The sequence below is a fragment of the Diadema antillarum genome, unplaced genomic scaffold (assembly GCF_040938485.1).
Source record: "Diadema antillarum isolate AM-2024a unplaced genomic scaffold, OU_Dant_1.0 seq00000503_RagTag, whole genome shotgun sequence".
In the NCBI taxonomy this organism is placed as follows: domain Eukaryota; kingdom Metazoa; phylum Echinodermata; class Echinoidea; order Diadematoida; family Diadematidae; genus Diadema; species Diadema antillarum.
Genome location: NW_027271460.1, coordinates 775480 through 802662, shown reverse-complemented (window position 1 = coordinate 802662; position 27183 = coordinate 775480). Strand labels below are relative to the sequence as shown.

Below are 27183 nucleotides of genomic sequence, written 5' to 3'. Positions count from 1 at the left end.
TTCACATGACTTTGATGAGAACTCAATTCCGCGGATAGTTTCAGCGTGTCTTATTTGATGCCACTTCGTTAGTCGATTGGATTGTGTCACAAGATTTATGGGACAAAATGATGCGATTTCTCTCTAAACGTTTCTCCCGACGCAAGCGGCACGGCGACAGAATAGACTCGGCGGGAAGGCACGGGCATGGAACCCATGTCCACGTACCATCTCGAAACAAGAATGTTCTCGTTTGTCGTGTAATATTCTTGGATGGAACAGACAAAACATTCGAAGTCAAGGTATATCAACATTTCTCTTTCTGTTCTTCATGTGGTGTGAAATCATCGTATGAGTATAAGAAATGCAGTGGTTCATCTCTGTTGGTTGGTTGTAATTTTTATGGATGGTAAAAGAATGAGAATTTCATAACCCTCGAAAAAAAAAAGCCTGCTGCTACTGCTATTGTAACTTAACGTTAGTGCTAAATTTAATCACTGAGTGTAGAGTGAAGGCCCTGATCACTGCTAAATAAATTTACTAACTGCTAGTGAGTAGCCAGCCAGCCAGGGCCAACAACGTTAGATCTAGATTCCTAGTTTACAACACTAATGTTACTGACTAACATTAGACTGCTTTGCTCATCCTTCATAAGACAGAAAGATCTGTCTGTCGGAGGAGTCTTTTAATATTTTGACGTTATCACTCTCCTCCTCAGGAGGGGATTCCGTGAAGCCAGATGCAGTCTCCGCGGAACATGTCCCCGACGACCAGATACAGACTGATCGTTCAGTCAAATCCTTCATGTAAAAGCATACAAGTTAGAGTTAGTTAATAGACTATCAACTAGACCTGGTGAGAGGTCTATCCCAGAGGCCTCAGAGGTGTCTACACTAGACATTGCTCAATATGTGCATGTGCTAGAAATCTAACGTTGGGCCCTAACCTATGAGGGCCCACTTAAGGACAACTGTTGAAATTGATGTTAAACTTTTCATCTCATTTAGGTACACACGATGTTCCTAAACTTTAAGAAGTTTAGGTCGAAAACTAAACTAAAGGCTGTAATCTAAGCCTTCCTGATATGGGAATGATTTTGCTTACAGCTGTAGGACGTACCGGTATAATTTGTAGATGTAGTGTACGTAGTTGCCGTATAGATGCACACTGTCAACACACACACACAAAGTGTAATCTACAAATCGTATATACAGTACAATTGTCTCCCTGATTTTATGTGTGAATTTTGGCAGCCTGTTTTTCAGTGTATTGTCATTATGGTGAAAGCATTCAGAGGTAAGAGTGTTGACAGGAGTTGGTTTATCATGTGACTCTTGACATGATACTTACATGTAGTGTCAGCTACACAGAGGTGTGGAATTGTGTCCATTCGCAGAACTTTATCTCATGCTTTATAATTAAAGGACAAGTTCACCTTCATAAACATAAGGATTGAGAAAATGCGACAATATTAGTAGAACACATCAGTGAAAGTTTGAGGAAAATTGGACAATCGATGCAAAAGTTATGATTTTTTTTAATTTTTGTGTTGAAACCGCTGGATGAAGAGACTACTACGGCTTGTGAGTCATATGCGTACAACAGTATAAAGAAAATGTGAAAGAAAATTCAACATATTTTCACTTTTTTCGCATAATAAAAGAGCACTTTACTTGCCTCTTTCTAAAGGCAGGGGGAATCATTTTACCCATAACATTCGACGGTAACGAGTCAGGGGAATGTGTACTTTTTTCAAAAGATGGAATTTTGTGAAATTCTCTTTATATTTTCCTTATATTGTTGTACGCATGTGACATCTAAGTTATTCATACACTGCAGTAGTCTTCTCATCCAGCGGGTACTGCACAAAACCTTCAAAAATTCATAACTTTTGAACGGATTGTCTGATTTTCCTCAAACTTTCAGTGATGTGTTCTACTAATATTGCTACATTCTCTCAATCCCTATGTTTATGAAGGTGAACTTGTCCTTTAATACATTGCACAAGGGTATGTATGTATAAATGATTTTATGCTGCAGAATTTTTGCCTTTTGTTTGTGTGATTTCACAGTTATTCATCAGGTCAGCTTGAACATGTGGAATAAAGCTACACATTAGAGATTCTGCTACTACACTGCTAGAGTTGCAAGATACATGTACATGGCTATTCTGTCCTATGCTTTTACAGCAACAGCTTTGGCCCTCACAAAGCTGATCAGTCTACGTGGTGCTGACAGTGTAAGGTGCAATGAAAAAATGAAAAACCCACAACCAAACTTGTAATTAAAGACACATGGCCCTTCTGGTAGTGCCTAACAATTAATGCACTCCTGGAGTGATCTTGGCACAGCTTATCATTCAAGAGAATAATGCCAACAAAACAAAAATTACAGCCCCCCCCCCCCCAAAAAAAAAAAAAAAAAAAAAAAAAGTAGAACAGTGATGCATCTGTCATTTCATCTATCAGAAATGAACAATGTAGATATTTTATGTGATTTCATTTCATTTCAACAAGACTCTGCCCCCTTTGGAAAGTATTAGGTTTTGTGAACAGATATAAAACTGATTGTGGGATATGTTTGAAATTGTTACAGGAATGATATGTACGACTATTAAAGGGAAAGAGATATTATTTATGTCTTTGATCATTTTCTTTACCAATAATGTGTGCTTTTAGTATTTCGGTGGACAAGAATACCCAGGTTATAATTACAGGTACATGGTTATGGCCTGAGAACTCACATTTTGTTGAGAGCTTTGCAAGGAGTGCTAATGATTTCACACTTCCTTGATGTCTACATTGGTGCATGCCATTTCTCAAGGCTAGGCTTGCAACCTCACTTGGATATGTTTTGAGAAATCTGCCAGCAAAAGTGAGGTTGGTTCCTTCACAGGCCTACCACTACACTTTGTATTTGAACAAGAAAATTATTGCATTCCTTCTGTTTATAATCAAGATTACATCATGGTACACTGTACAAATAGGTTCTCATATGATACCTTATTACCATCATGGTATTAACATTCAGGTAGCATCAAACCTAAATTTTGATCTCTTTGGTTTTAGTTTAATTCCCACAATTTATTTTGTTAGTTTCTTTGTTCATTTCTTTGTTGCTTTTTGGGTGGTTCTGCACCAAATAACACCTACAGTGTATTCAAGAATGCATTTTAAAGTTACTTCATATCTTGTTCTCTTGTTTTCATGGATCAAAATATAGGCCTACAGTTGAATCTACATACTTTGTACGGGTTCATCATATTTCATAGAATTAGACAGCAAAAACAACTTTCGACAGCAAGATCACCATAGAGAAGTAATGTGCACAACTATCTCTGTAAAAAGAGGGAGGGATGTGCTGTGCATTGTGTGTGCTCTGTGAGCTATGAGTGCATTGTACAATGTTTTTTTGTACATCTAAACAGCTGTGAATATATTTGCAGGTACATACAAGTGCAACTACAACCATGACTAACTCCGAGTCCTATTCACTTTCTCAATGCAGTCATTGTGGGTATGATATATTGCTTTCATAATGACACATTATAATCAAATGGATACCTGAGGCTAAACCTTTTTTTTAATTCTTTTATTTTTTTCACTGTAAACGGAGGGTCCCCCTTCTGCTGTATTCAGGTCCATGTGATTACATTGCCAGAGCTACAACTGTAGGAGGTAAACCTTATCACACCTACATCTCATATCACAGAGTGTAGTGAACTTTGGACAGAGAAATCTGAGATCATTGATATGCAAATTACCACTGCCAAGGCTGAGCAGTTCTTAGCCCTTTTGCCATATAATGCTGGGGATTTTCTCTTGTATACACTACATTGTACATGCTCCTTGTATTTTGTCAGTGAACACCCCCTCACACAAATACAATGAACATTGTAGTCAGTGCCTTTTGTTGTTGTTGTTGTTCTTGTTCTTGTGTGCAGAATCACATTCTGATGTCATGCTTCAGGCAGGCTGACAAGTGTGTCTGACTGTTTCTTCTCTCTTTTTTCACAATAATTTCACACTATTTTTTTGTTGTCATCGTATGCACTGACAAACAAGGAAAATTGGAATGTACCACTCTATCTGGGGTAGGTTGTCATGGTCCTCCAAAATATACGCCATGATGAAGCATTGGTGCAGTTGACTGCACTTATACCAACAGGGAAAAAGAAACAACAACAACAACTGATTTAAAACCAAACAAGTAGACCACTCCTTGTGAAACATTTTTGTTCACATTTGACAAATACCCACACACAACATATGACGCACCCATGTATGCCAGTATTCAATTCATTACCCAATGTGGAATAACTGTGGAGCCTATTCCTTTGGTGTTTCCATGATACAGCTTGTATAATATGTACTGTGTGTTTCACCTGCATACAGTACCGAGTACATGTTTACAATGTAGACATGTATGTAGTCCTATATCTTCTTTTTAATGTAATCCATCACAGTTTTTTTTTTTTTTTTTTTTTGGGGGGGGGGGGGAGGTAAGAGTAATGCATGTGTGTGTGTATTTCACATGATACAAGTGATACAATTTATTCATCAGAGATGCTGATACCATTTTCTCTATTTAATGAGCAGTCTGGTCTTTTCAGAATTCAATCTCAGATTCTACAGATTCACACAATTAAACTGTTTAATTCAAGAGCACACGACTACCAGGTACCGGTACTTCTTGTGTATTGTGCAGTGCACGCCTACAGTACCGGTATTGTACAACTGTGCTAGTGTATATTTTATGTAATGTTCCTGTAGCAGGCACACTTGTTCAGCAGTAATGCTGTACTAAATTGTGAAACTGTGGTCAATGGATACATATGTATTGTAAACAATTAAAGTCAAATGATGACAAAAAGATACACTTTCTGGCATCTGTTAGAGCTGTGTCAAAAAGTTTACAGTGCATTTTATTGGCTACATATCACTCCTATGTTACAGCATTGTACATCTAGGGAAAGATGCCTCTAAGCATTCAAAGATAAAGTGGATTATGTAAAGATGATGTCAGCATTCTGTAAGTTTGCCACACCAGAATCACAAGGTGAAGTACAATGTGGGGCACTGTGCAGATTATGTATTAAACATACAAACTGTAAATTCATCTTCCAAAGGAAAAGTGTTCACTTGTACTGTAGTACTAGTAGAGTGAACATTATGCAGCTGTATCCATCAAACTGTGTACTGTACATACAAATGTACAGTAGCAGAAGTCTTTGTTGTTTGTACAAAAATGATTATGTTCAATCCTGATATTAAAGCACTCTGTACATTTGTTTTCTCAATTCCAAGCCTGAGTAGCTAAACAAATGTACAGTATGTATGTAGGCCCTACAACTTTCCCCCAAAGTCTTTTATCTCACATCTTCCAGTGGCAGTATACAACATATAATGTATGATAGACACTGGATGTGGAACTGCTGAAGTAAGATGGCTATGCTTTTTTACTGAGTTGCACCAAAGGGCAGATAAGAAATGGCACTTTAACCCGTCGAGGACGGACTGATGTTGCTATACAACAAACATTTCCCGTAGACACCTGCCCGAGTATTTCAGGACTCATCTTTAATGGGTTAAAGAGACAGGCTGTGTTGCTACTACAGTGTATCTCTACCAGTTTTGGGCAAGTATGGATGGTGTAGCTAGCCATTATGGTCTACCCCTCTTTTTCCATTTAAAAAAAAAAATATATATATATTTATATTACAAAAGTCAAGTGTGTTACAGCTCCCTGCTACGAAACGTGCCTTGTTTGATATCAATAGGCTACTGGGTGTGTGTGTGTGTGTGTGTCAGTGTGTGTGACATATCTTCTCTTTGGGTGAAGAGAGGGAAACCAGTAAGGCCCATCAGCTGGTAAGGGAACACCCTCTGGGAATTGTTGGTGCCGACCTTTCCTGACCTTTGACCTGGCTGGGGTCATGCAGTTCCCATGCCCATAGTGGGATGCCTGGATAAAGCTGCAGTGTAGAACTGTCAGCACACAGCCTCCCTAAACAGTAGTTTCACATCTTAGCTGCTCCTTTATGCATTCTATCTACAGTAGCTGTCTCTGCCATTAATTTTTTTTTCTCTCTTCTCAAAGCACTTTTCTCTATTAATCACGTATTATGAATCATCAGTTGTACTATACCATGTAGAATGTACAGGGTACATATTTATGTACATATAGGCCTACAGTATAGAAGTGAGTAGTCATTCCAAAGTATTAGGCCAACCTGTACAGAACTGCTGTCTTCATCAAGATAAGCAAATGTACCCTGTGATATTGGCTTGAATGGTACGAATGTACATTGTGTATGCCTATATGATGTGAGTTTGAACCAATGAAGTAAGTTTAAAACTTTATGGAAGTCAAATTGTTTTGCCCTTTTGATACAGGAGGTAATGAGCTGATAAGTGGAACTGTACATGAACTTTGCTTTTGACATTCTGTACACGTATAGGCCTACACCTTTTGTACTCATACCAAATGCCTGTAATCCTGCTGCTGCAAACCCATTAGAATTCTAGCCTTTGCCCACTAAATTGTGCATTATTTTGTTGATCAGATAGGCCTTGCAAGTTAAATAATCAAGTTTTCCCTTTTTTATCCAAGATTTATCTTCAAAAGCACACTTTGTAGAGATTTTGATATTTAATGAGAACTGATATTTAACATCAAAGAGGAATTCATTCATTATGAACTACTGGTAAATTGTAAATCCCTCTCATTTCTCTTTTGCCAGAATTTCATTATGTGGTGAAAAGCAACTCCCAATGTAGTACAGGGTAGGCCTATTCATTTTCCTTTTACCATGTTGACTTTGGGATTTATGAATCTGTACAATCAATCTTTAAGTCTAGGGCCTATACGAAGAGGATTTGCCTTGTGTCAGACTGTGATGTCTTCTTGTATACAACATAATATAGAGCAAATGTCCTATAAAGTCGTCTTGCCCAGCTTGCATTACATTTGTATCACACTGTACTACAATGTACCAGCTATACTCTGACAGTTTAAATGGAAATAGTGTATTATGTACAAGTATGTACATACATGTATACTTTGTAAAATGGTTGTTCTCACAATGCGCACTGTAATGAGCAAGTTGGTCTGGGTTATACAAAATAGTACAATTTCTAGACTTGGTACCGGGTACTTAATTTTTGAACTTTGTGCATTGAAAGAGTAGGGCCTAATGCAAATTTATATTTTTAACCTATATGTATAGTATTGTACACATATTTGGAATGCACTGGTGGGACATTTACTATTGAGAATCGTTGTTTGAATCATAGTATCATGTATAACACATACAATACAGGGCTGCCAACTCTCACGCATTGAGCGTGAGACTCACGCATTTTGGTCCTTTCTCACTCTAAAACTTTATTTCATTTGCATGCATTTCTATTGATCTCACTCATTTTGACTCCTAAATTATAGCATTGGCCTATGGGAGTCTCACTGTCAACTACATAGTTTCCAGTGTTGGCAGCCCTGACAATAGTATACAGATATTGACTGGTACGGGGTGGAATATAACATTGTTTGGACCGCCAGGGAGTTATATTTTCCCAAGAGAAAATATGATCACGAGGGAAAATATAACTCCCTGGCGTTCCAAAGAATGTTACATTCCACCCCGTAACAGTCGATATCTGTTATATTAGATGGCCTTGATTAGGTTGTCTACGCTTACTATTGTAACATTTAGTTACTAGATCTAGGGCCTACAGAAAAGTAGGTCTAGGCCTAAGGAATAATAAATACATGTTTGTTTATGATCAGATACTCACCCAGTTCTGCTAAGCCTGACAATAAATCCAAATGGTGATGAACACACGTCAATTCAATTCAATTCCAAGTTCCAATGTACGGTACGTAATGCGGCATTGAAATCCACAGTGTAGCAGTTCAAACAATCAAGATTCGAAGCACAAAAAGCAAACATATTTACACAAGTTGTGGAGTAGTCTGGTCGTCTACTTGTTTACGATGTTCACTGTACAGTGATGAAAGTGATACTGCACAACATTTTTCTGGTCAACATCAAGTTTGTTTGAAACAAAATTCATCGTTTGAGGAGAAGACTGTGAGCTTGGTGACGATGACGGTACGATGAATGTAGATTTCGGTGACTGCGACAGTGTAACGTTAGACCTAACAACGCTAGTACTAGGCCTACTGACGTCAGGCTCAGGTCCAACACCAAGATCAACATTAGGCCTAGATTTCCGCAGAGGCGGAGGCGTCACAGAGTCTGAGTGGCATTTTTCTGACAAGCACAAGCTCATTTTTCTTTTGTGTCCCTCTGGTACACGGGAGTAGTGTTTCAGACTGGTCTCGCTTTTATGTCCAGAAACGCTCATGATGTGTCTAGCCTCAAAACCATGCTCATCCAATGTTGTTATAGCGGTGGCTCTTAGGCAGTGGTTAGTGTAGATTCGTGACGTTTTAGCTTCAGTGCTAATGGTCTTCATTTTGTTTCCCAAAGCATTCTTGCCAACAACCTGGCGATCGTACCATGGCAAGTCTTGTATCAGGCCTTCCTCCGCTTCATTGTTGTCGTTTATAGATACGCGTAGTGGTGGTACACTAGATTTAGGTCGTTGCCAGAAATAGGGCACGTCTGGGTTTAAGTGGGACATGTATTCACAGAACGACTTTACTGGGCAATTTTCATCATTTGTTTCGTACATCCGTCCACACTGGCTCCTTGCATCATCATCCTTCTCTCCCCTATGATTTTTTGTCAATTTGTCCTTTGCTAGGTAGACATACCTTCTATCACTTGAATCTGTACCGATTTCAAAGTCAGTCTTCTTGAAATCTCTGAGATTTTCCCGACCTCTGTTGCACAGATGTAACATTGTATTTACAAACACAGCGTTTTGTAGTCCTCTCGGGGTAGTACGATCCAAAGCTGATGAAGACAAAATTTTGTCAAAATCTTCTCTGCTAATGGGTTCCTTGTGTGTAGTTGCTCCCTTTCCTTCAGTCTTTAGCTTGTGTAAGACTGCAGCAAAAATGTCATTCGCACGTTTAAAGTCTCCGCTATTTACAATGTCCATTGACTTTGTTTTGAGAAAGTGTCTCTGTAGGCCATAGCGAATCGTGATCATAGACCTTTTCGCGTACAATTCACCATTTGTGCGGCGCATCTCTGCGTAGAACCGTCGCAGGCATTCACATAGGTCCTGCTCCGTGTAGTCATTTTCCACTTGTTCAATGTCAATTGCCCTCGCTCTGCAGTGAGAACTGAATATGTCCAACGCTTGCTTCACGACATTTTTGGTGGATTTGGAATCCTTGTCATCCAAAAGTTTTGCAAGCTCGTCATTGGTCATCAAGCGAAAACGGGGCTCCATTTTGAAGTGTATCTACAAAACTTGGCGGACTGATTTGGTGTGCACGTAATGGATACGTAGCTAGTTAAAAGTAGGCCTACGGTATACGTCACGTCCCGGCCATGCTCCGCTGCCGGACGACCAGCACAGATGATAAACTATCGATCGAGACTACCGATATCGATAGTAATCGTTTGCTAGTCCCAGTTACCGGTGTGGTCCCACACCCTTATATTGGTGTAATTGTTCGTATTTCAACAGTTAGAGGGCGACACACATGGAAAAAATATATTCACTTGACCAGTTGGTCAATATAACGAGCTGGGAAAATATAACATTTGCGATCCTCACAAACAGTATCACGTGATGAGCTCTCGACCAATCACATACCAGAAACTGTCTGAGCCATCTAATATTCAAGTGTATAGTATGCCAATACATTTTATAGGCCTATGTTGCATTGCTGTTATCTATATAAAATACAAGTGAGTGGCCTTGCCAAATTTATTTTTTGGATTCAGCTTTCCCCGTTTACAATGTTCAATCCATCTTGTATACAGCTGTTGTCTTCAGTCAGTCATACCATTACATACTGTTGAAGGCTACAGACATACAATGTATTGCACACAAAGTACAATGTACACCTGTACACAGTGTGTACAGATTGTATGTAGTAGTAGCAGTAGTTTATCTGCTGCTATCTATTGATGTACAGTAACTGTATGGAGGAGACTGGACCTAATAATTCTGACTCACCTGGTCACCACAGTGTAAACCTCAATTACAGCAGCTGGTGTAGTAAATCACCGATGGGATAAGTATGGACTGGAATGTAAAGAATTCTGCATAGCCCTATAATTCAGCCTGATAGCTGATAGTGATACTCAGGCACAGTACTTGTAGCCAATGCTATTAAAGTGTACCTCACCAAAAGTTTAGTAGTATGAAGCTACTTTGTACTACAAAAATTTAGCTCCATGGTTGGTTAATAGTACAGTCTGGCCAAGTTGGAAATAGGAGTACAATATTGTATTTTCAAACAACTTCACTATTGTTCCCTGTTACATGCGTATGTGTCATCTGGCAAAGGGAGGAATAAAAGAAATATGGTTGCCCACATAATTAGGAACCTACATATAAAGTACATGTACATTGTAACTTGTCATGATTACTCTTAAAGCAAGGAATGACAAATTTTGATCATAGCATGCTCAGAAGACATGATAAACAGTTTAGACTGTGATTTCTGCAAAGTTGTCACCAGAATGATTCTACATGTACATGCAGTGTTTGTATGGTCTTTTAATAGAGTGTGGTTATTTGTCATTCTGTTTATCGTAAGTTACAGTGAGTTTTGTTAATTTAAAACGGTCCCCACTGTGGCAAGTGGATGATGATTATTTTTTTTGGGACAACAAATTATTTACATGTATAATGAGTACCACATTGAAGTGGCTTTTAATTCATCTGCATGTGTAAACTGTGTAGGCCAATGCAAAACTTTTTCCCCCATTTGTTGATTTTCCTTGCAGACAGAGGACTGACTGTACATGTACAATAGATTTAATACTATGCTGTCTACAGTACAGCGATCTTGTGCCCATCAAAAGAGTCTTCAAGAAAGGACTTAAGATTGTTTTAAGGGAAAGTATGTCAGCTCTTCTTGTTGATACGTAGGATTGGTGCTCTAAGTTTAGATTTCTAATTCCATGTTATTTGTTGAAAATCATTCAATAATTTAAAGTGAAAAACAGTCAAAAGGAGGAAAAATGAGAATGATATTGCTTGCCCAGTGTGGCAGCTACAACCTACTGTACATGTCCTCACTCCAATCAACCTTACAGCACAATTGAGATGCCCTTAGAAAGGCATACCATGCACATACAATTGTATTGTTCAATGTTGCCCTTACTTGGTTTTTTTCTTAAAAAAACGAAGGCCATAATCCTTGAAGCATTGATTTCATGAACAGAATTTGTCTGTACCATGCCTAACCCATATCCACTCCCTGCCAAAAAGAGTAGGCCTACAAAGCTTTTAATATTTGTGTTTGGATATTTTCTGGTTTGCACACATGTGTACAATTGTAATTCTGGCTTTATGCAGAACAGTCCATAAAAGTATTATACTTTACTTTTGGTATAAGGTGTACACTTGTACATCTGCAACTGTACTTGCCAATATGATGCATTAAAGGCTGGGCAATGATTTTGTTTTAAGGAAAACAGTACTCGGTGAAAATTCTGTGCACATGATTGTTCTCATTGTGTGTGGGTTGGCTCTGTGGCTTGAACTACATTGTACACTGTACACACTGCAAATTTCCATACAAGTATAAAAGGCAAAAATTATCAGCTTCAGTTGTTTGGTCGTTCTTGCATGTCATCCACCCTATAGTATCCTTGATATGTCTAATCTGGTCACGCTGCATTTCTCCTAAACCCACAGTTATTTGAGTTGCGTATTCAGTAGTGTACACTGTACTGCTTGCTGTAACTGGCCTATCTGTATCTGTACAGACAGTACCGATTCAACAGAAGGAGAACTTGCCAAGCCTACAAATGAAATGTCACAGATGTACACGTAGCCAGACATCAGTCTGAGGACGATCCAGAGGCCAGAGTATTGTTAATAGCAGTCTAGATGCAAAATTTCACAAGCATCATTGTCTTTTTGTCCTTGCTGAGGCCAAAATTGTATCAGGATCATGATGTCATGATTTCAACATCTTTGCCAGACTCTTAAAGGACAAGTTCACCTTCATAGACGTGGATTGAGTGAATGCAGTCATATTAGTAGAGCACATCAGTGAGAGTTTGAGGAAAATTGGACAGTCTGTTCAAAAGTATGAATTTTTAAAGTACTTGTGTATGTGTGCAGTCACTGCTGGATGAGAAGACTAATCAGTGTATGATGTCACATGCGTAGAACGATAGAAAGGAAAAAAAGAGGATTTATCATTATTTTTTTTAAGTGCACATTTCCTTGTCACTGACATATGTTTAAAAGGGTAATATTATTCCCCCTGCCTTCCGAAAGAGGCAAGTCAAGTGTTTTTACTAAGCGAGAAAAGTGAAAATATATTGAATTTTCTTTTCTTTTCTTCATATCATTATACACGTGTGATATCACAAGATATAGTAGTCTTCTCATTCAACAGTGACTGAGCAGAAACTTCAAAGGGCTATTCATAACTTTTGAACGGATTGTGATTTGCCTCAAACTATCACTGATGCATTCTACTACAAGTACATGTATATTGCTGCATTCACTCAGTCCACATGTCTATGAAGATGAACTTGTCCTTTTTTATTTGAGTGCAGTCTTTACACAATACCTATGCCATATTGTATTGTGAGCAACAAGTGAAGTGCAATGTGTACCCACACATTGTTTATGTGAGATTAAATGTGAAACTGAGAATCTACGAAAAAGGTGAATAATTTTAAAGAACAAAAATAGAGATCATTCAAGTGAGCATTTTGTTTGATGCCCAGATTTCAGTTGTATTGTATATATTTGCTAGTACAATATATACAAGGCTGCAGATTTAAAGAACATATTCTACATCTATTTTGTTATCACAGATAGTCATGTTAACACGCATTCAAATGTAACACGGACACAGTAGACAAATTTATGGAAAGGTCTTGGATTTCAGCCAAGTGCAAAGTACGTCATGAAAGTGAAAGGGCTATGGAGGTTAGGTCAGACTTTTGACACAAATCCGCTCCTAAACTGGAGAACTTCTCTGACAATGCTGAGCTGCCTAATCTGAGTATGGCATGCTTAGAAAACTACATTATGAGTGCAATATCAATCATGTTCTTGATTGTCACAGTCAAGTGTTTGGCGATGCTGTTTGCGTCATGTGCTTGATAAATGCCAGGTCGCTCCAGACAAGACATGGATTAGTCACAGTGGGACTGAACAGAGAACAGCCCCAGTGAACTAGGAGTGTTGCTGTAGTTATCATGCTTGTCATGATAAGTATAATCCAAGGGAGGTTATTCTCATCCCCACAACTGACAGAGATAGGGACATCTTGCCTACTAATCCCCCGAGCTGCTCGGCAACATGCGAAGCACATCAGATTCATATAAAAATGAGCAACTCGTATGCCTTCAAGATACAAATACTTCTTTAATTTTGTGGATATCACACTGGAACATCTTCATTCGAGATGTTTTGTGACAATGAGCATTGCCGCACTGCAAGAATTAATTCTTTCGGGCTTAGCAAATTAAAAAAGTTTGGTGGTTTGTTTGTGAAATTGTGAGCAGTCTTTAGCAGACAATGACTCAATGAACCTTCAATCCTCAGAGGCTTAGTAAAATATCAACCTCTACTCACCAAGAGAAATTAGTCACTTTCACACTGTTTTCAGAATTCAGAATTCAAAGATTCAAAATGTGAATATTATGGTACCATTCATACATGTTGGTACATGTATCATGCATACTGTAAAAGTGGATATTTTTGCGCGACTAATTTTTCGCACTAGGCCTGGTCAGAAGAGTTTCGCGTGTTTTTAATTCCGCGGAATCAAGACATCACGCACAGGAACGTATGGCAAGCAAAAATATTCGCGTGCTTTTATTTTCGCGCTAGTTTCTGGTTGCGCGAAATGCGCGAAAATTTCAACACCGCGAAAATTTCCACTTTTACAGTAATTCATATATATGTTATGGGAGTAGCTGTATCTTGAATGAATGAAGTGATTCGTATTCTGAGTAGCTACAGTTGTACCAAAAAAGTACTTCATTTCAGTTGTAAACCAGTAACTACAGTGTAGCTCAATCATGTCAAAATTTTGTAGATTGTGGACTTTTGATCTTTGGCATAAATTGGGTTTACAGGGGGAAAAGCATGGGTCATTTGCTGTTGCAGCAGCTGGCAATAGTTTGATATGTGTATATTATACAACATGTCCTGAACATGCACAGGAAGAAATTTGAATAGAACAGTATTCCCCATCTCGACTACAAGAGCATTTTTTTTTTTTTTTTTTTTTTTTTTGCTTTGAGCTAGAATTGGATATCAGATGCCAGTTTTATTCTAAATGTCATCTGCCAGAGAGGGAGATGGTTGCCACAAATTCCTTGACAGTGACAGCTCAAAATAGACATTTTTTTTTAATGTGAATGTGAAAGAAACAACCAGCATGGTCCTTTGATGAGATATTACAAATATGTAATCTTGGGCTACATCATACAGAGTATTTTCGCTTGGTGTTTGGTGTTGTATCCCTTGTAAATGAAACACTCAAAATCTCCTATATGAGAGGAATGCTGATTCAGACTTGGTTTGGTAAACAAAGAGCATCACACCTGCATAGAACACATCCCTCTTGAAACCGTTTTGTGTTGACCAGTGTATACAAGCAGTGCATTATAGAGTCAGAGATTGCATCACAAATATTTGCCTTGACAGATCCTTGTCATCTTGACCAAACAAGTTTCCTTGAGGCCCTTCAGTTGGGCCCTGGACAACGGTGTGGATTCAAGACCACCATATAACACAGATACACGTACATGTCGTCTCCAAAGCACAAATCAATACAATTTGTATATGATCTTACATGTGTATCTTCACTTTATCCCTGTAAGTCATCATTTTGAAATTGACTTTCTATAATTCAATGTGCTGTATTTTGAAATGGTATAAAATCCATGTACAGTGTATTATAGTGTACCTAATCATAAACATGATGCAAGAAGTCTTTGACAATGTTTAACACTCTGTATCCGAGTTTCCTAGGCTGTAGCTACAGTGTAATCATCAGTTAATTGAAAATTACTTCCGTGGTCAAATACCTCTTGCCCTCTCTGTTGAATCTTGCAAATAAGATTGTCAATACAGTAAAAGATGGCAATCTGGGCTACAGGATAACACTGCATCATTGCTGACATTTTACGAGAATTGCAAGGTAACCTTTTTGTGATATTTTTAGCCATCATCACATTTTAAGTCACAAAGTGATGTTGTGTGTCTGTCTTTTTTTTAATTTTTTTAATAAGTTGTGTAAGATAATGTTCGTGTGAAGCAACAGAGAAAGTTGCTTGTGAAGGCTCAGTGTGTTGGTTATTGCATGCCTTGTGTGTCCCCTTGGCATGCTACAGTCTTGTGATGCCTGAGTGCTAGGCTTGTGGGTAATCTTGAACTTGGTGGTTTGTCATCCCCGCCCGTCTCTACCCCCTAAAATAATACTTAGGACTTACCACAATGTACAGCGTCTGTCTATAATGTGTTACAGAAATGACACAAGGCATGTGATAATGTGTGCTGCCCCCCACCTTCCACAATGTCTGGGTTTTATAACTTTTTTTCCCCCATTTCTTCTTTGGCAACGAGATCATTATTTTCAGCTGAAACATTGTTCAAGTTTTAACCACATGTGCATCATACAATGTCACTGTATTATCTACAGTAAAGTATTTCTGCCCTGAGAACAGTCATTGTACAGGACGCAACACTAATTTTTGTTTTCTCTTTTTCTCTTTCTGCTGGCCTGTTTGTGCCAATAAAATCTTCAAATTAAATTGAATTTTGGTTGCCTGAAATATCAAATAAATATAAAAATTTCTTTTGAATCTTAGATCCCGCTCAGACCACGTATAGGAAATTTTTGGTGGCCAGACATCAACTTAAACTGACTGCGGGCCTCTGGGCCACCACTATAAATGTCAAGCCCTGTTGTATCTCTTCCCATATTCTCAAGTAAAAAGATTATAAAGATCTGTTGTACATGAAAAGTATTTGAATGAAAGAATCTGGATAAAGAAGCTTATTTTTGAAAAAGTAACATTTTGTGAAATTGTCTGACAGCCCAATGTTAACGTATTGACGGTGATTCCTGCATTTTGAAATCAACCATGATTGGATGATGATATCATATTATGTACTGTATGAGCTGAAATTTTCGCGGTGGTTTTATTTTCGCGAATTTCGCGAATCGCCTTTGAACTGCGAAAATAACAACATGCGAATAACTAAGTTCAGTTAGACCCTCGTAACCGCCAAATAACAACACAAAATGTCCGCCAATTAGCATTTCGCGAAAATGTCCGCCAATTAGCATTTCGCGAAAATATCTGTATGCGAAAATTTCAGCTTGTACAGTAATACTTATATAGTGAAAGTCTCATAGAAACTATACAGACGAAAGAGAGTTTGAACTATTACATACAAAAGATCAATGGCATACAATACTGTGTGCAAGTCATTGGTTGACAAGATACAGTGTACAATATGAGCAAACCTCGGAGATACAGAATGTAAGGAAAACATTAAACTCAGTATTCAAATGATAGAGGAATACAGGAGTTGGAAATGCATTTTAAATTTGCAGCACAGTTAAGTCATATTTTAAATCTATAACCTTGTTCTTCATCCTTCATGAGATAGTCATGGATTATAGGCACTTAAAGTATACATCTAACATATCTCCATCCTCTCTTTCTTCCATGAAAGAAGAAGAAAAAGAGAAAGGTCGGGGTCAATTCTACCACAAGAGTGTTTCCTTATTTTCTACGCTTGATTTAGAGTACACTTGACATGGACGTTAATAGAGCAGTCAGCAGGAAGTTGTACAGCGCGGAATAGATTCCAAAAAGGAAGTAATTAGGTTAGCGGTTAATTTCATCTGCCTGCCTGTTTCGGAGGTCTGCATCAAGTGGCGACCACGTGATAACGATATAAGAAGAAGTAAAAACAAATTCACTATTAAAAGAAGTGATTTGGTGCTAAAATGGCATAATTAGATTTAGTATCAACTGCATCCAGTTTTTGCTTCTGCCAAAAATGTAAGACAGTTATAACCTAAATTAGCCCGGTATGAGGAATTTCCCCTCCTCGTTGTAGCAGGTTTGTTATTCGTGCGTACAATACTTTAATACATAAGTGTTACGGCATTCATAGTAGCTCAGCGAAAGAGATCACAGGCATGGCAAATACATTGTATTGCCAGCCAATCAAAGTGATAGCCTTGAGTGCATTTAGGCTCAATTTTTTGAAGGCAGAATCAGCATTTTGAGACACTGTTAATCCACAAATATGTATATAAAGGGAATTTTACAAAAATTAATTTTTCGTGAAAATTACACATTTCATCAACTTGATACTGACATATAAAGGGTAGCAAATATTTCCCCTTCTTTCTGAATACGGTTAGTCAAGTGCTCTTTTATCATGCTAGAAAAGTGAATTTTTTTGGAATTCCCTTTATATTTTCTTTATATTGTTGTCCACACATGACATCATAACCTCTAGTAGTCTCCTCATCCAGCAGTTCCAATACCAAAACTTTAAAAATTCATAACTTTTGCATGGATTGTCTGATTTTCCTCAAACTTTTACTGATGTGTTCTACTAATGTTGCTGCTTTCACTCAATTCACATTTCTCTTTGGATTTTGGTTTCCTTTAATTTGTTTTTCTTCTTTTTTTTTAATAGAATGGCTGTCTGCAGTTGTCTGTGATTTGACATTCACTTGTGTATTGAGAAACCTATCGCTGCTTCAGGCTTTGACATGATCCTATTTATCAAGTCCTCCTCTGTTACTCAAATCAGTATTCGGGGGTCAAAGGTTGAGCATCCATGCTGGAGCTATCTAACAGGTGCTGTGTCAACTCTGGTAAGGGTTCAACAGCTAGTCCTTCTCAAGGCTTACAGAGTTTTTGTTTTCCAGGTTTCTGCCATGAATATTGGATGCAAACAAAGTCAAAATGACTAGAAATACCATGCGATACTTAGAGAATTTTGTATTTTGATAATGGAGTATTTTTATATTTGTGGCATCTCATAAACTTCTTTAAAAATAGCTGTTAGCATGATATGACCATGATGTTATGTGCATATTTGAGGATGCTTGCCACATACTGACCTGGCTCTATATTCAGCTGCAAACTACATTTATGAAGGAAATGTTTCTTTGACGTGCTGTTGAAACACAGTTACCGGTATTAACACTTGCATGATTATGTAGTAACCCTTTAACATCAGGCAGCAAATATGAAGTGCATTCAAATGCATCTCTAGAAAATGCAAGTCATACAAAATATGAGTGAATGATATCAAAGAATGAGTAGCTTGAAAAGATCCAAAGGCACAAACAAAACAGGATATTATTCAGAGGGGTGAAGGTTCAGGTATGAGTTTCTTCAATTTGTCACCCTCTACAGACGGAGACAAGGGGAAGAAACTCACACTAAAACAGGTTTTATCACCCATTTTCATACATACTGTACATGTATGCCACTTCTCATCCCATGAGCGGATACATTTTATTCCTGGCTATATAAAGTGTGATATTTTGATACAGTGGACTGATATGCACAAGCACATTTGCCATGCAGTGATGTCATCATATCTTCAGTATATATATGCAGGAAGGGGTTTCCCCTCCATGCAGTACATTTCAGCAATGTGATTGATAGCAGTTTGTATCTATGGAAACCAGGTGCTGAAAGCAAAAGCATAGGCCTACATGTACATGTATCAGAAACATAGCACTACAAAATGTAGGAGGTGGAACTACAGTGCCGACCGCGGGAAACGTCACGCTTTTCCGAGATTTGGACGAGGCCACTCACGCGTATCCCCGCGGGTACCCGCGGGTATACGCGTTCAGTGGACGAGTCCATCCGCCCGCACGGGAAATCCATCCTAGGGAATTTGCGTCTCGATAGACGCGGGTTGGACGAGGGTGGACGAGGGTGGACGAGGGTATTCAAGGGCACATTCCCGTTAAGCTTTATTTTGACCGCTCAATCAAAATACATTTCATGGAGTTCCAGCTTTCCCCGTTTTCATCAAATTCCGATTTTCGATTTTCGATTTGATCACACTCTGATGTCCACTGCCTTGATTGTTCGTTTCTTTCTAAAGAAGTACACCTGCGGAAGTTGTGCACATGCGTTCATCACTCAAGTATCAATAATTATTAGAACATATCGGCATCGGTTACGATCATCTAGCCTCGTGGATCCGACACCGCGTCTGCTATTCACGACTTTTAACGACCTGCGCCACCCAAATTTCACTGCTGAAATTTTGCGGGCCACACAAAAGTCGGATTTTTGCCTTTACTTTTGGTAATGATCAGCGGTAACAATCGGCTCCATAAGATGCAAAAATAAATGTCGCATTTTTGCTTTAGATCTTGGAAATGAATCACGGTAACATTTGACTCCGTATGATACTAGAATAAATACCGAATGTTTGCTTTGGCATTCGGAAGTGAATAATGATAATATTCAACTCCGTACGATGATAAGATAAATGTCGGATGTTTGCTCTTACGTTTGAAAGTAAATAGCAATAACATTCAGCTCCGGAAGATGCTTAAGTAGATGTCGAATGATCCCTTTGACGTTTGGAAATGAATAACAAAAAATATTCAACTCCGTACGATGATAAAATAAAAGACGGATGTTTGTTTTCTTTCGAAAGTAAATAGCAATAACACTCGGCTCCGGAAGATGCTAAAATAGATGTCAGATGATTGCTTTTACGCTCGCAAGTGAATAGCAGTAATATTCTGCTCCATACGATGCTAAAATAATGGTTGGATGTTTGCTTTTAAATTTCGAAATGAATAACATTAACATTCAGCAGCGTTCGATGGTAAGATTAATGTTGAATGATTGCTTTGATGTTCGGAAATGAATTACAATAATATCCAACTCCGTATATACGATGATAAAATATACAATGTATGTCTGATGTTTGCTTTTACGTTCGGAAGTAAATAGCAATAACATTCAGCTCCCAAAGATGCTAAAGTAAATGTCGAATGATCCCTTGGACGTTCGGAAATGAATAACAATAATATTCAAGTCCGTACGATAATAAATAAATGACGGATGATTGCTTTTACCTTCGAAAGTAAATAGCAATAGCATTCGGCTCCGAAAGATGCTATAATAAATGTCAGATGATTGCTTTTACGCTCGCAAGTGAATAGCAGTAATATTCTGCTCCATACGATGCTAAAATAACTGTTGGATGTTTGCTTTTAAATTTCTAAATGAATAACAGTAACATTCAGCTGCGTTCGATGGTAAAATTAATGTTGAATGATTGCTTTGATGTTCGGAAATGAATAACAATAGTATTCAACTCCGTATATACGATGATAAAATATACAATATGTCTTTTATTTGCTTTTACGTTCGGATGTAAAGAGCCGTAACATTCAGCTCCCGAAGATGCTAAGGTAGATGTCAAATGAGCCCATTTAACGTACGGAAATGAATAACAATAATATTCAAGTCCGTACGATAATAAAATAAATGACCGATGATTGCTTTTACTTTCGAAAGTAAATTGCAATAGCATTCGGCTCCGGAAGATGCTAAAGTAAATGTCAGATGATTGTTTTTACGTTCGGAAGTGAATAGCAGTAATATTCTGCTCCATAAGATGCTAAAATAACTGTCGTATGTTTGCTTTTAAATTTCGAAATGAATAACAGTAACATTCAGCTGCGTTCGATGGTTTGGAAATGAATACAATTATATTCAACTCTGTATATACGATGATAACATAAATGTCTGATGATTGCTTTTATGTTCAAGAGTAAATTGCAATAACATTCAGCTCCGGAAGATGCTAAAATCAATAACGCATGTTTGCTGTGACGTTCAGAAATGAATAACAAAAAATAACTCCGTATATACGATGATAAAATAAGTGAATAGCAGTTACATTCTGCTCCGTACGATGCTGAAATAAATGTCGGATATTTGCTATTAAATTTCAAAATGATTCGGCTGCGTTTGATGGTTAAAAAACAACAACTGTCTGATGTCTGCCTTGACGTTCAAAAACTGAAAAACAGTAACATTCGGCCCCGTACGATATGATAAAATAATTGTCAAATGACTCATTTCACTTTCGCTAGTGTACAGCAGTAACATTCGGCTCCGTACGATGATAAAATAAATATCGGATGTTTGCTTTTATATTTGCAAATGACTAACTGTTGAATTCTGCTCCGTACGACAGAGCTGCCAACCGTTGGAAGCACAAATTAATACTCAGCAGCTCCAAAATTCGTATTTTCCACCAGAATCAGTTTTTTGTTTTTTTTCAATCTCCTTCTTTTTGCTATGAGGCCTACAGGCTCTAAACATAAACATATCGTTATGACACATGCCGAAGCATCCAGCTGGTCACCAGCACGATAAAGATTCTAAACTACGCAATGTTCAGCGTTGATTGATTGCTTTCTCGCAATGAATGTGTACAAGTGCAAGTTTGTACATGAGTAATAGCTGAATAGTGTACAATTTGGTTAGAGGTGGTTTGAATATGAAAACATAAATCAGTTTCATGAAATCCATGATTGATTTCACTGTAAGGTTCCAGATTTTGCTCTATTTTCAACCCTCTGTACAAAATTTCACTTTGCACAGGGGTCAATAGGTGTGTATGGGAGTGTGTGGTTAACACCCTGACAATGGTCCTAAACAATGGTTAGGGTTTGAATGCTTCATTATTTATTCATGAGAAATTCCACTATCACAACTAGTCTTTATTCAGCCTCTGGCAGTATCTGTGTAAAGTCGAACGCCTGCCGATACTTTCGTTGGGTCTCGACAGTGCTCTCCCTACTTCTGAAAAACGAAATTACAATGACTACCTTCTGTTCTATCGTAAACATGGTGACAGGAAGCAAAGAAAATCAATTAGAGTATACACTTGTGTAAATGGAGCCTTAAATAAATCTACTGTGAAACATATCGCCCCAATGATAAATGCTGCTGAACTCTTAACCAAAAATGATTTCTTTTTATCAAAAAGCGAAAAATTTGTTAGACTATCTAATTAGTAGACAGTTGTATTAAAACGAGGAACTTTAGATCATTTATAGTTATTTATATCCCAAATTTAGTGATATTTGAAGCAAAAATTGAAAATGATTGCCAGCTGGAATGGAATGTGGTGTTTGCAAGCACATGGAAACGTGTGCTTTTCCATGTGCATGCAGTTAACCCTTTACCGTGCATGAATCCAGACTAGCAGTGCCCATGGCAATCCACATGAATTATTGATTAAGTTTTCATGTGCCTGGGAGCACGAGACTGACGCCTAGTCAGCAGGTGGTTAAGGCATGTCCATTGTTAAGGGCCATTGTCAGCACACACTCACATACACATCACTGGTTCGTGTGTAAGGTTCAATTTTTGTACAGAGGGTTAAAAATTGACCAAAATCTGAAACCTTACTTCAAAATCAATCTTAGATTTAATGAAACTGATTTCTTCAAAAACTTTCTGGGCTGATTATGGAAGCTTCCACTTTCTAGCAGGGGACGGGGAATGCTTGATCTTCTCAAGAGAGCTTCTGTGTGAGCGGATGCAAAACTCTGTTCTGTGTTTCCAATTATGTACTATCAAAACATAATCATGCGTTGTTTTCAGGCTTTTTTCATTTTATTGGATTTTAAACATCAGTATTTTTCGAAGTATTCCGATTCCTTTTCCCCTGACTGGAATCGGAAAGTCTGCTATAACGATGATCGCAAAATGCCGCGCTGTGTGTGGAAGCGCCGATGTGGTGCAAACACGTGGCTTCATTTTCAAGTTTAAATGAATGCGCCATGTGCTCCTGCCTATAAGAGGTTACTGCAAGTTCGATGGATCGAATGCGCCATAGCTGAGCTGAGCTGAATGGCTTGTTTACGGTAAACATGCAGTTTACGTTCGATATGAAGAAATCATTACGTCTTTCACGAGGGAAAAACACATCAAACAAACAAACAAACAAACAAACAAAATACACCCACGAACGAATGTTGATAGCCAAAACTTTGAAAAGTAATAAGCAGTTTTGATGCGCGTGAACTGAAATTAATTGTCATTACACGTTGTATTTTGCTGTCTAACCAGGTGATGACTGCATCTCATTGGACCTACTCGTAGTGAATTTGTCTGGGCATACGAGACCTTTCATGTATTTCTGTGATTGCATTTTTAATTGACTGAATAATCTATCCTTTTTTTATTGTTCAGGGAACATTAGATATTCGATCAAGTACACTATAATCGACTGTTCGATGTTCCCTACTATGCGCCAAAAGAAAGGCTATAGACATAGAATCATGATATCTTTGGAATTATTCCTTTAATTCAACTAATGAGCTGGTTCTTCCATATTTCCAGGATATTTACACGCTGTTTATTCCAATGCGCGCATTCTTTCGTCTGGCACGCACCTGGGTGTGGCACCTGCTTTTGTGGAAATTTCCACAAGGGAGAGGGGTGGGGTGTCAAGTTTCTTCGAGCCGAAGAGACTGCATACACAATCTCTTCGCTTTTATTTGTTGTCATTCGTGTTTTCGCCTTATTCTTTGCTGATATTGAACATTTAGATTTAACTTTACGAAAGTTGCTATAGCACATGGTTCGTTTTGTTGTGAGGTGTACGTAATTTCTTTTTTTTAAATCATTCTTGAGAGGGGAAAGAAGAGTAAGGGGGAAAGAAGACTAGAGGGAAAGGGAAATAAAACAAACGTCACGTACGCTAAGCATTCACAGGAAGCCGTCTTTTTACACCAGTCACCAGCATAGTTATCATCACTATCAGACATCACTCAAGATCATTTTAGCCTTTTCCTATATATGATCAACATTAAGAAACACGTATAATCCCTCGAGATAAATACCTAGGAAACTCAATAACAAATACAAAGTATCAACACCTCCCAACAACACAAACATTTAGAAAAGACAACAAATAGCACATCGAAGCGGCTGGGATCAAACTCCGTCGCTTCGATTGCAGCGAAGCGGAGAAATCGCCGTTACGAAAATAACAGTGCGAGACACTAAGAGAATTACGTTTAAATACTTCAAAGTATAAAGGGAACGGATAAAGTGATATAAAATGGAAGAAATCGTACTAAACGAGGTGTGAGAAACGACGGAAATAAAACGAAGTTTAGTAGTAAGCTTAGGCCCTAGCAAAAGTTTTGCAGCACCGAAAGCTACGCGAAAATAAACACACATATGAAACTCGGTATTGCGACGAGATCCTATGGGATCAAGTCAATAAACGATACAAAACAAAGGAAATTGATTCATTTTGACCGGAAAATAGTTAGTTATAAGTATTCTGTTATATGAGATCTCCTTTAATAGGCCTAGAAATAATCGAGTTTCCACGATACTCGGGAAAGAAAGTTCGAACGCTTTTCACCTGCACATATACTGCAGAGGGCAGTGCACATCAGTCATCAATACACGAACAGAAACTCACCTCTACAACTTCCTTGCAGAAAATGATGCAATAGCGTTATAAAAAAACACACAACACTCTAAAAATCATTTCGTACTTGGGAGGCAAGGGACAAGAGGATGAAAAGAAGAGAAAAAGAAGCAGACATTGAACAACGGGACGCTTTCACCCCGCCTCATGCGGTACTGTAGTGGCAGCTGGCTACAGTGTGTAGACACTCCCCAGCCGGCCGGCCACACATGGGGATACCACGGCAATCCATGTAAACATCCAGGGTCCGTAGGCGACAGGGATTCACGCGCGCGAAGTTCTGTTCGGTGTACACAGTACGCAAGCAGCGATATGCGTGTGCGCACATTTTTCTATTCAGCGCTTTCCACATACGGTGCGTAAGCGTTGCATCGATATCCCAGCTGAATACAGATAACATGGCACATACGACGTGCGTTTGCTATATTTTTACCCATTATTTTTCCCCACTGTGAATTCGTACTTTCTAAGGACGTTTTCATATTGTCGTATTCCCTTCGATTTTTCGTATACGAATTTTTCGGAACGGTTGGCAGCTCTGGTACAATGCTAACATAAATAACAGATAATTGCTTTCACATTTGAAAATGATTAATGGTATAAATAGGCTCAGTATGATGCTTAAATAAATAGAGGATGTTTGCTTCACATTCGGAAATCAATAAGGGTAACATTCAGCTCCATAAGATGCTAAAATGAATGTCGGTTGTTTGCTTTTATACAGTGTATTTGAAAATGATTAACGGTAATATTCGGCTCCGTAAGGTTCTAACATACTATAGTGAATGTTGGATGATTGCTTTTACAATCAGAAATGAATAGCGGTAACTTTCGGCTCTTTACAATGCTAAAACAAACAATCTGGAAATGCTCCCACTTTCTCATCCCAAAAGTAAGTTATGACCACCTAATAGGCATCAACTTTTATAATTATCTATAAGCCTATTTGCTAAATCTTAGAATTCAGAATAATGGTGATAAGATGATCTACTTTTGTATTCATTTATTTTAGACATGGGTACCTGTCACGTCAGTAATGCTTAATAATTGTTTTTAGTAGGACCGATTTAGTTTTTCCTATGTTTTCTTGATTTTTTTGGCCACAAAAAAAATAGAAATCAATGATTTTGGTGGTCAAAAAATGAAAATTAGTTTGGAGCCCTGCGATATCATTGGGCTCATCATTACTTAATCTTTCCCATGATACGCTAATATTTATATCATCAACCTGTCGACGTCATCCGACAATTCATGATTCAAACCTTTTTTTTTCATCGTCCGCTATTCCTCATTTTTATCAATACACGGACAAATTATTATTTCATCTTGCTGACATTATACTCCTTTCAAGAACTTCATAAGCAAGCAAACATTGTAAACATTAGCAAGTGAGAACATGCATCTATCGCCGTCATACATAGAATATTAGAATACATCGAACACTTACAGATCAAAAGATAAAAAAGTGGCGATATTGCATGTTATAATAGAGACGAGATTAATTATGAAAATTGAAATGATGTTACAAGATTGCAATATATAGGACCCCTATAATAGAGAATCAACGATTAACATAAAAAAATCAAGTTTCTATATATGCATAATACTCAGTACTGTATAAACATAATGATTATACCGTGTGTGTGTGTATATGATATAACTATGTGCCAACTTCTAAACTGGTAAACTGGAAATATATTGCTCGGGTGATTGACGCACTCACTTATGAGTGATTGACGCGTCCTCCCTACTTAGCGAGATCGTTGAAGCTCACCGACAATGAAACAATATTCTTCATGTTTGTATATAAAGGTAACTGCTTCCCGCCCAAGCCAACTTTGAACACAGACAGGGTATTCTTTCTCATTCTAGAGTAATGAAGGAGCGCACTTTCGGCTGTGATCTAAGTCCTATTATCATCATGAGTTCATGTCGCCGTTTAGTGATCTAAACTTCAGCTTTGCTGAACTGTTCAATGTCTTGAGCAGGAAGCGAAAACAATGGCTGGACTAAGGAACCTTCGTTTTTAAAAGGGGGGAATAGAAACAAAAAACAACACTGAAACCGAACAAGCCGGCCGAGCATTGTTTAGGTTAACCACGCGTGGTGATAATCGCGCCCATTGATCGCTCTGTCCAGCTGGCTTAACCCTATTCTAACTGGGAGGAGTTTTTACTGGGGGTGACCCCACCCCCCCCCCCCCCCTTTCAGATCTCGGCCACCGATCGCGCGATCGCTGCGAAATTTTTCCTGAAGATAGAGCTGGATGTCAACTACAAGATTAGATGGTCATACAATAGAAAAATATTGCCTTTCTATTTTTAATAAATTAATTATGCAAAGTTGTGCATGAAATCATATTTTCACCTATAACTCCATAAAAAACACTGAAGTATTGCTAAATTTTTGTGTCAAAATTCCTCAAGACATATGAATCAATTTTCATTTAAAAATAAAGCACAGTCAAAATCAATTTCTTTTGTTTTTTATTGTTTTGTTAATTTCTTATGTATTTTATTGTTTTTTCGACCTTTTGTTTTGTGTTGTTTTTCAAAATTTGTTGCAGGCACTTTTTCAGGCTTAT

The 27183-nt window shown here is 38.0% G+C and overlaps 2 protein-coding genes across 5 annotated transcripts in view; one reads left to right on the top strand and one right to left on the bottom strand.

The window, feature by feature from the left end:
• The window catches only part of LOC139733898 (uncharacterized), a 91098-nt gene continuing 63915 nt past the window's right edge, over window positions 1-27183 (top strand). For all 4 annotated transcript variants that reach the window (XM_071644707.1, XM_071644708.1, XM_071644706.1 and 1 more), the window contains exon 1: window positions 1-281. In XM_071644707.1, the coding sequence (XP_071500808.1) occupies window positions 108-281 (174 nt within the window). In that variant the 5' untranslated portion in view covers window positions 1-107. The remainder of the gene's footprint in view (window positions 282-27183) is intronic.
• LOC139733900 (uncharacterized) lies at window positions 7962-9347 on the bottom strand. Its single transcript, XM_071644710.1, has one exon. The coding sequence runs from the start codon at window positions 9345-9347 to the stop codon at window positions 7962-7964; it is 1386 nt and encodes a 461-aa protein (XP_071500811.1).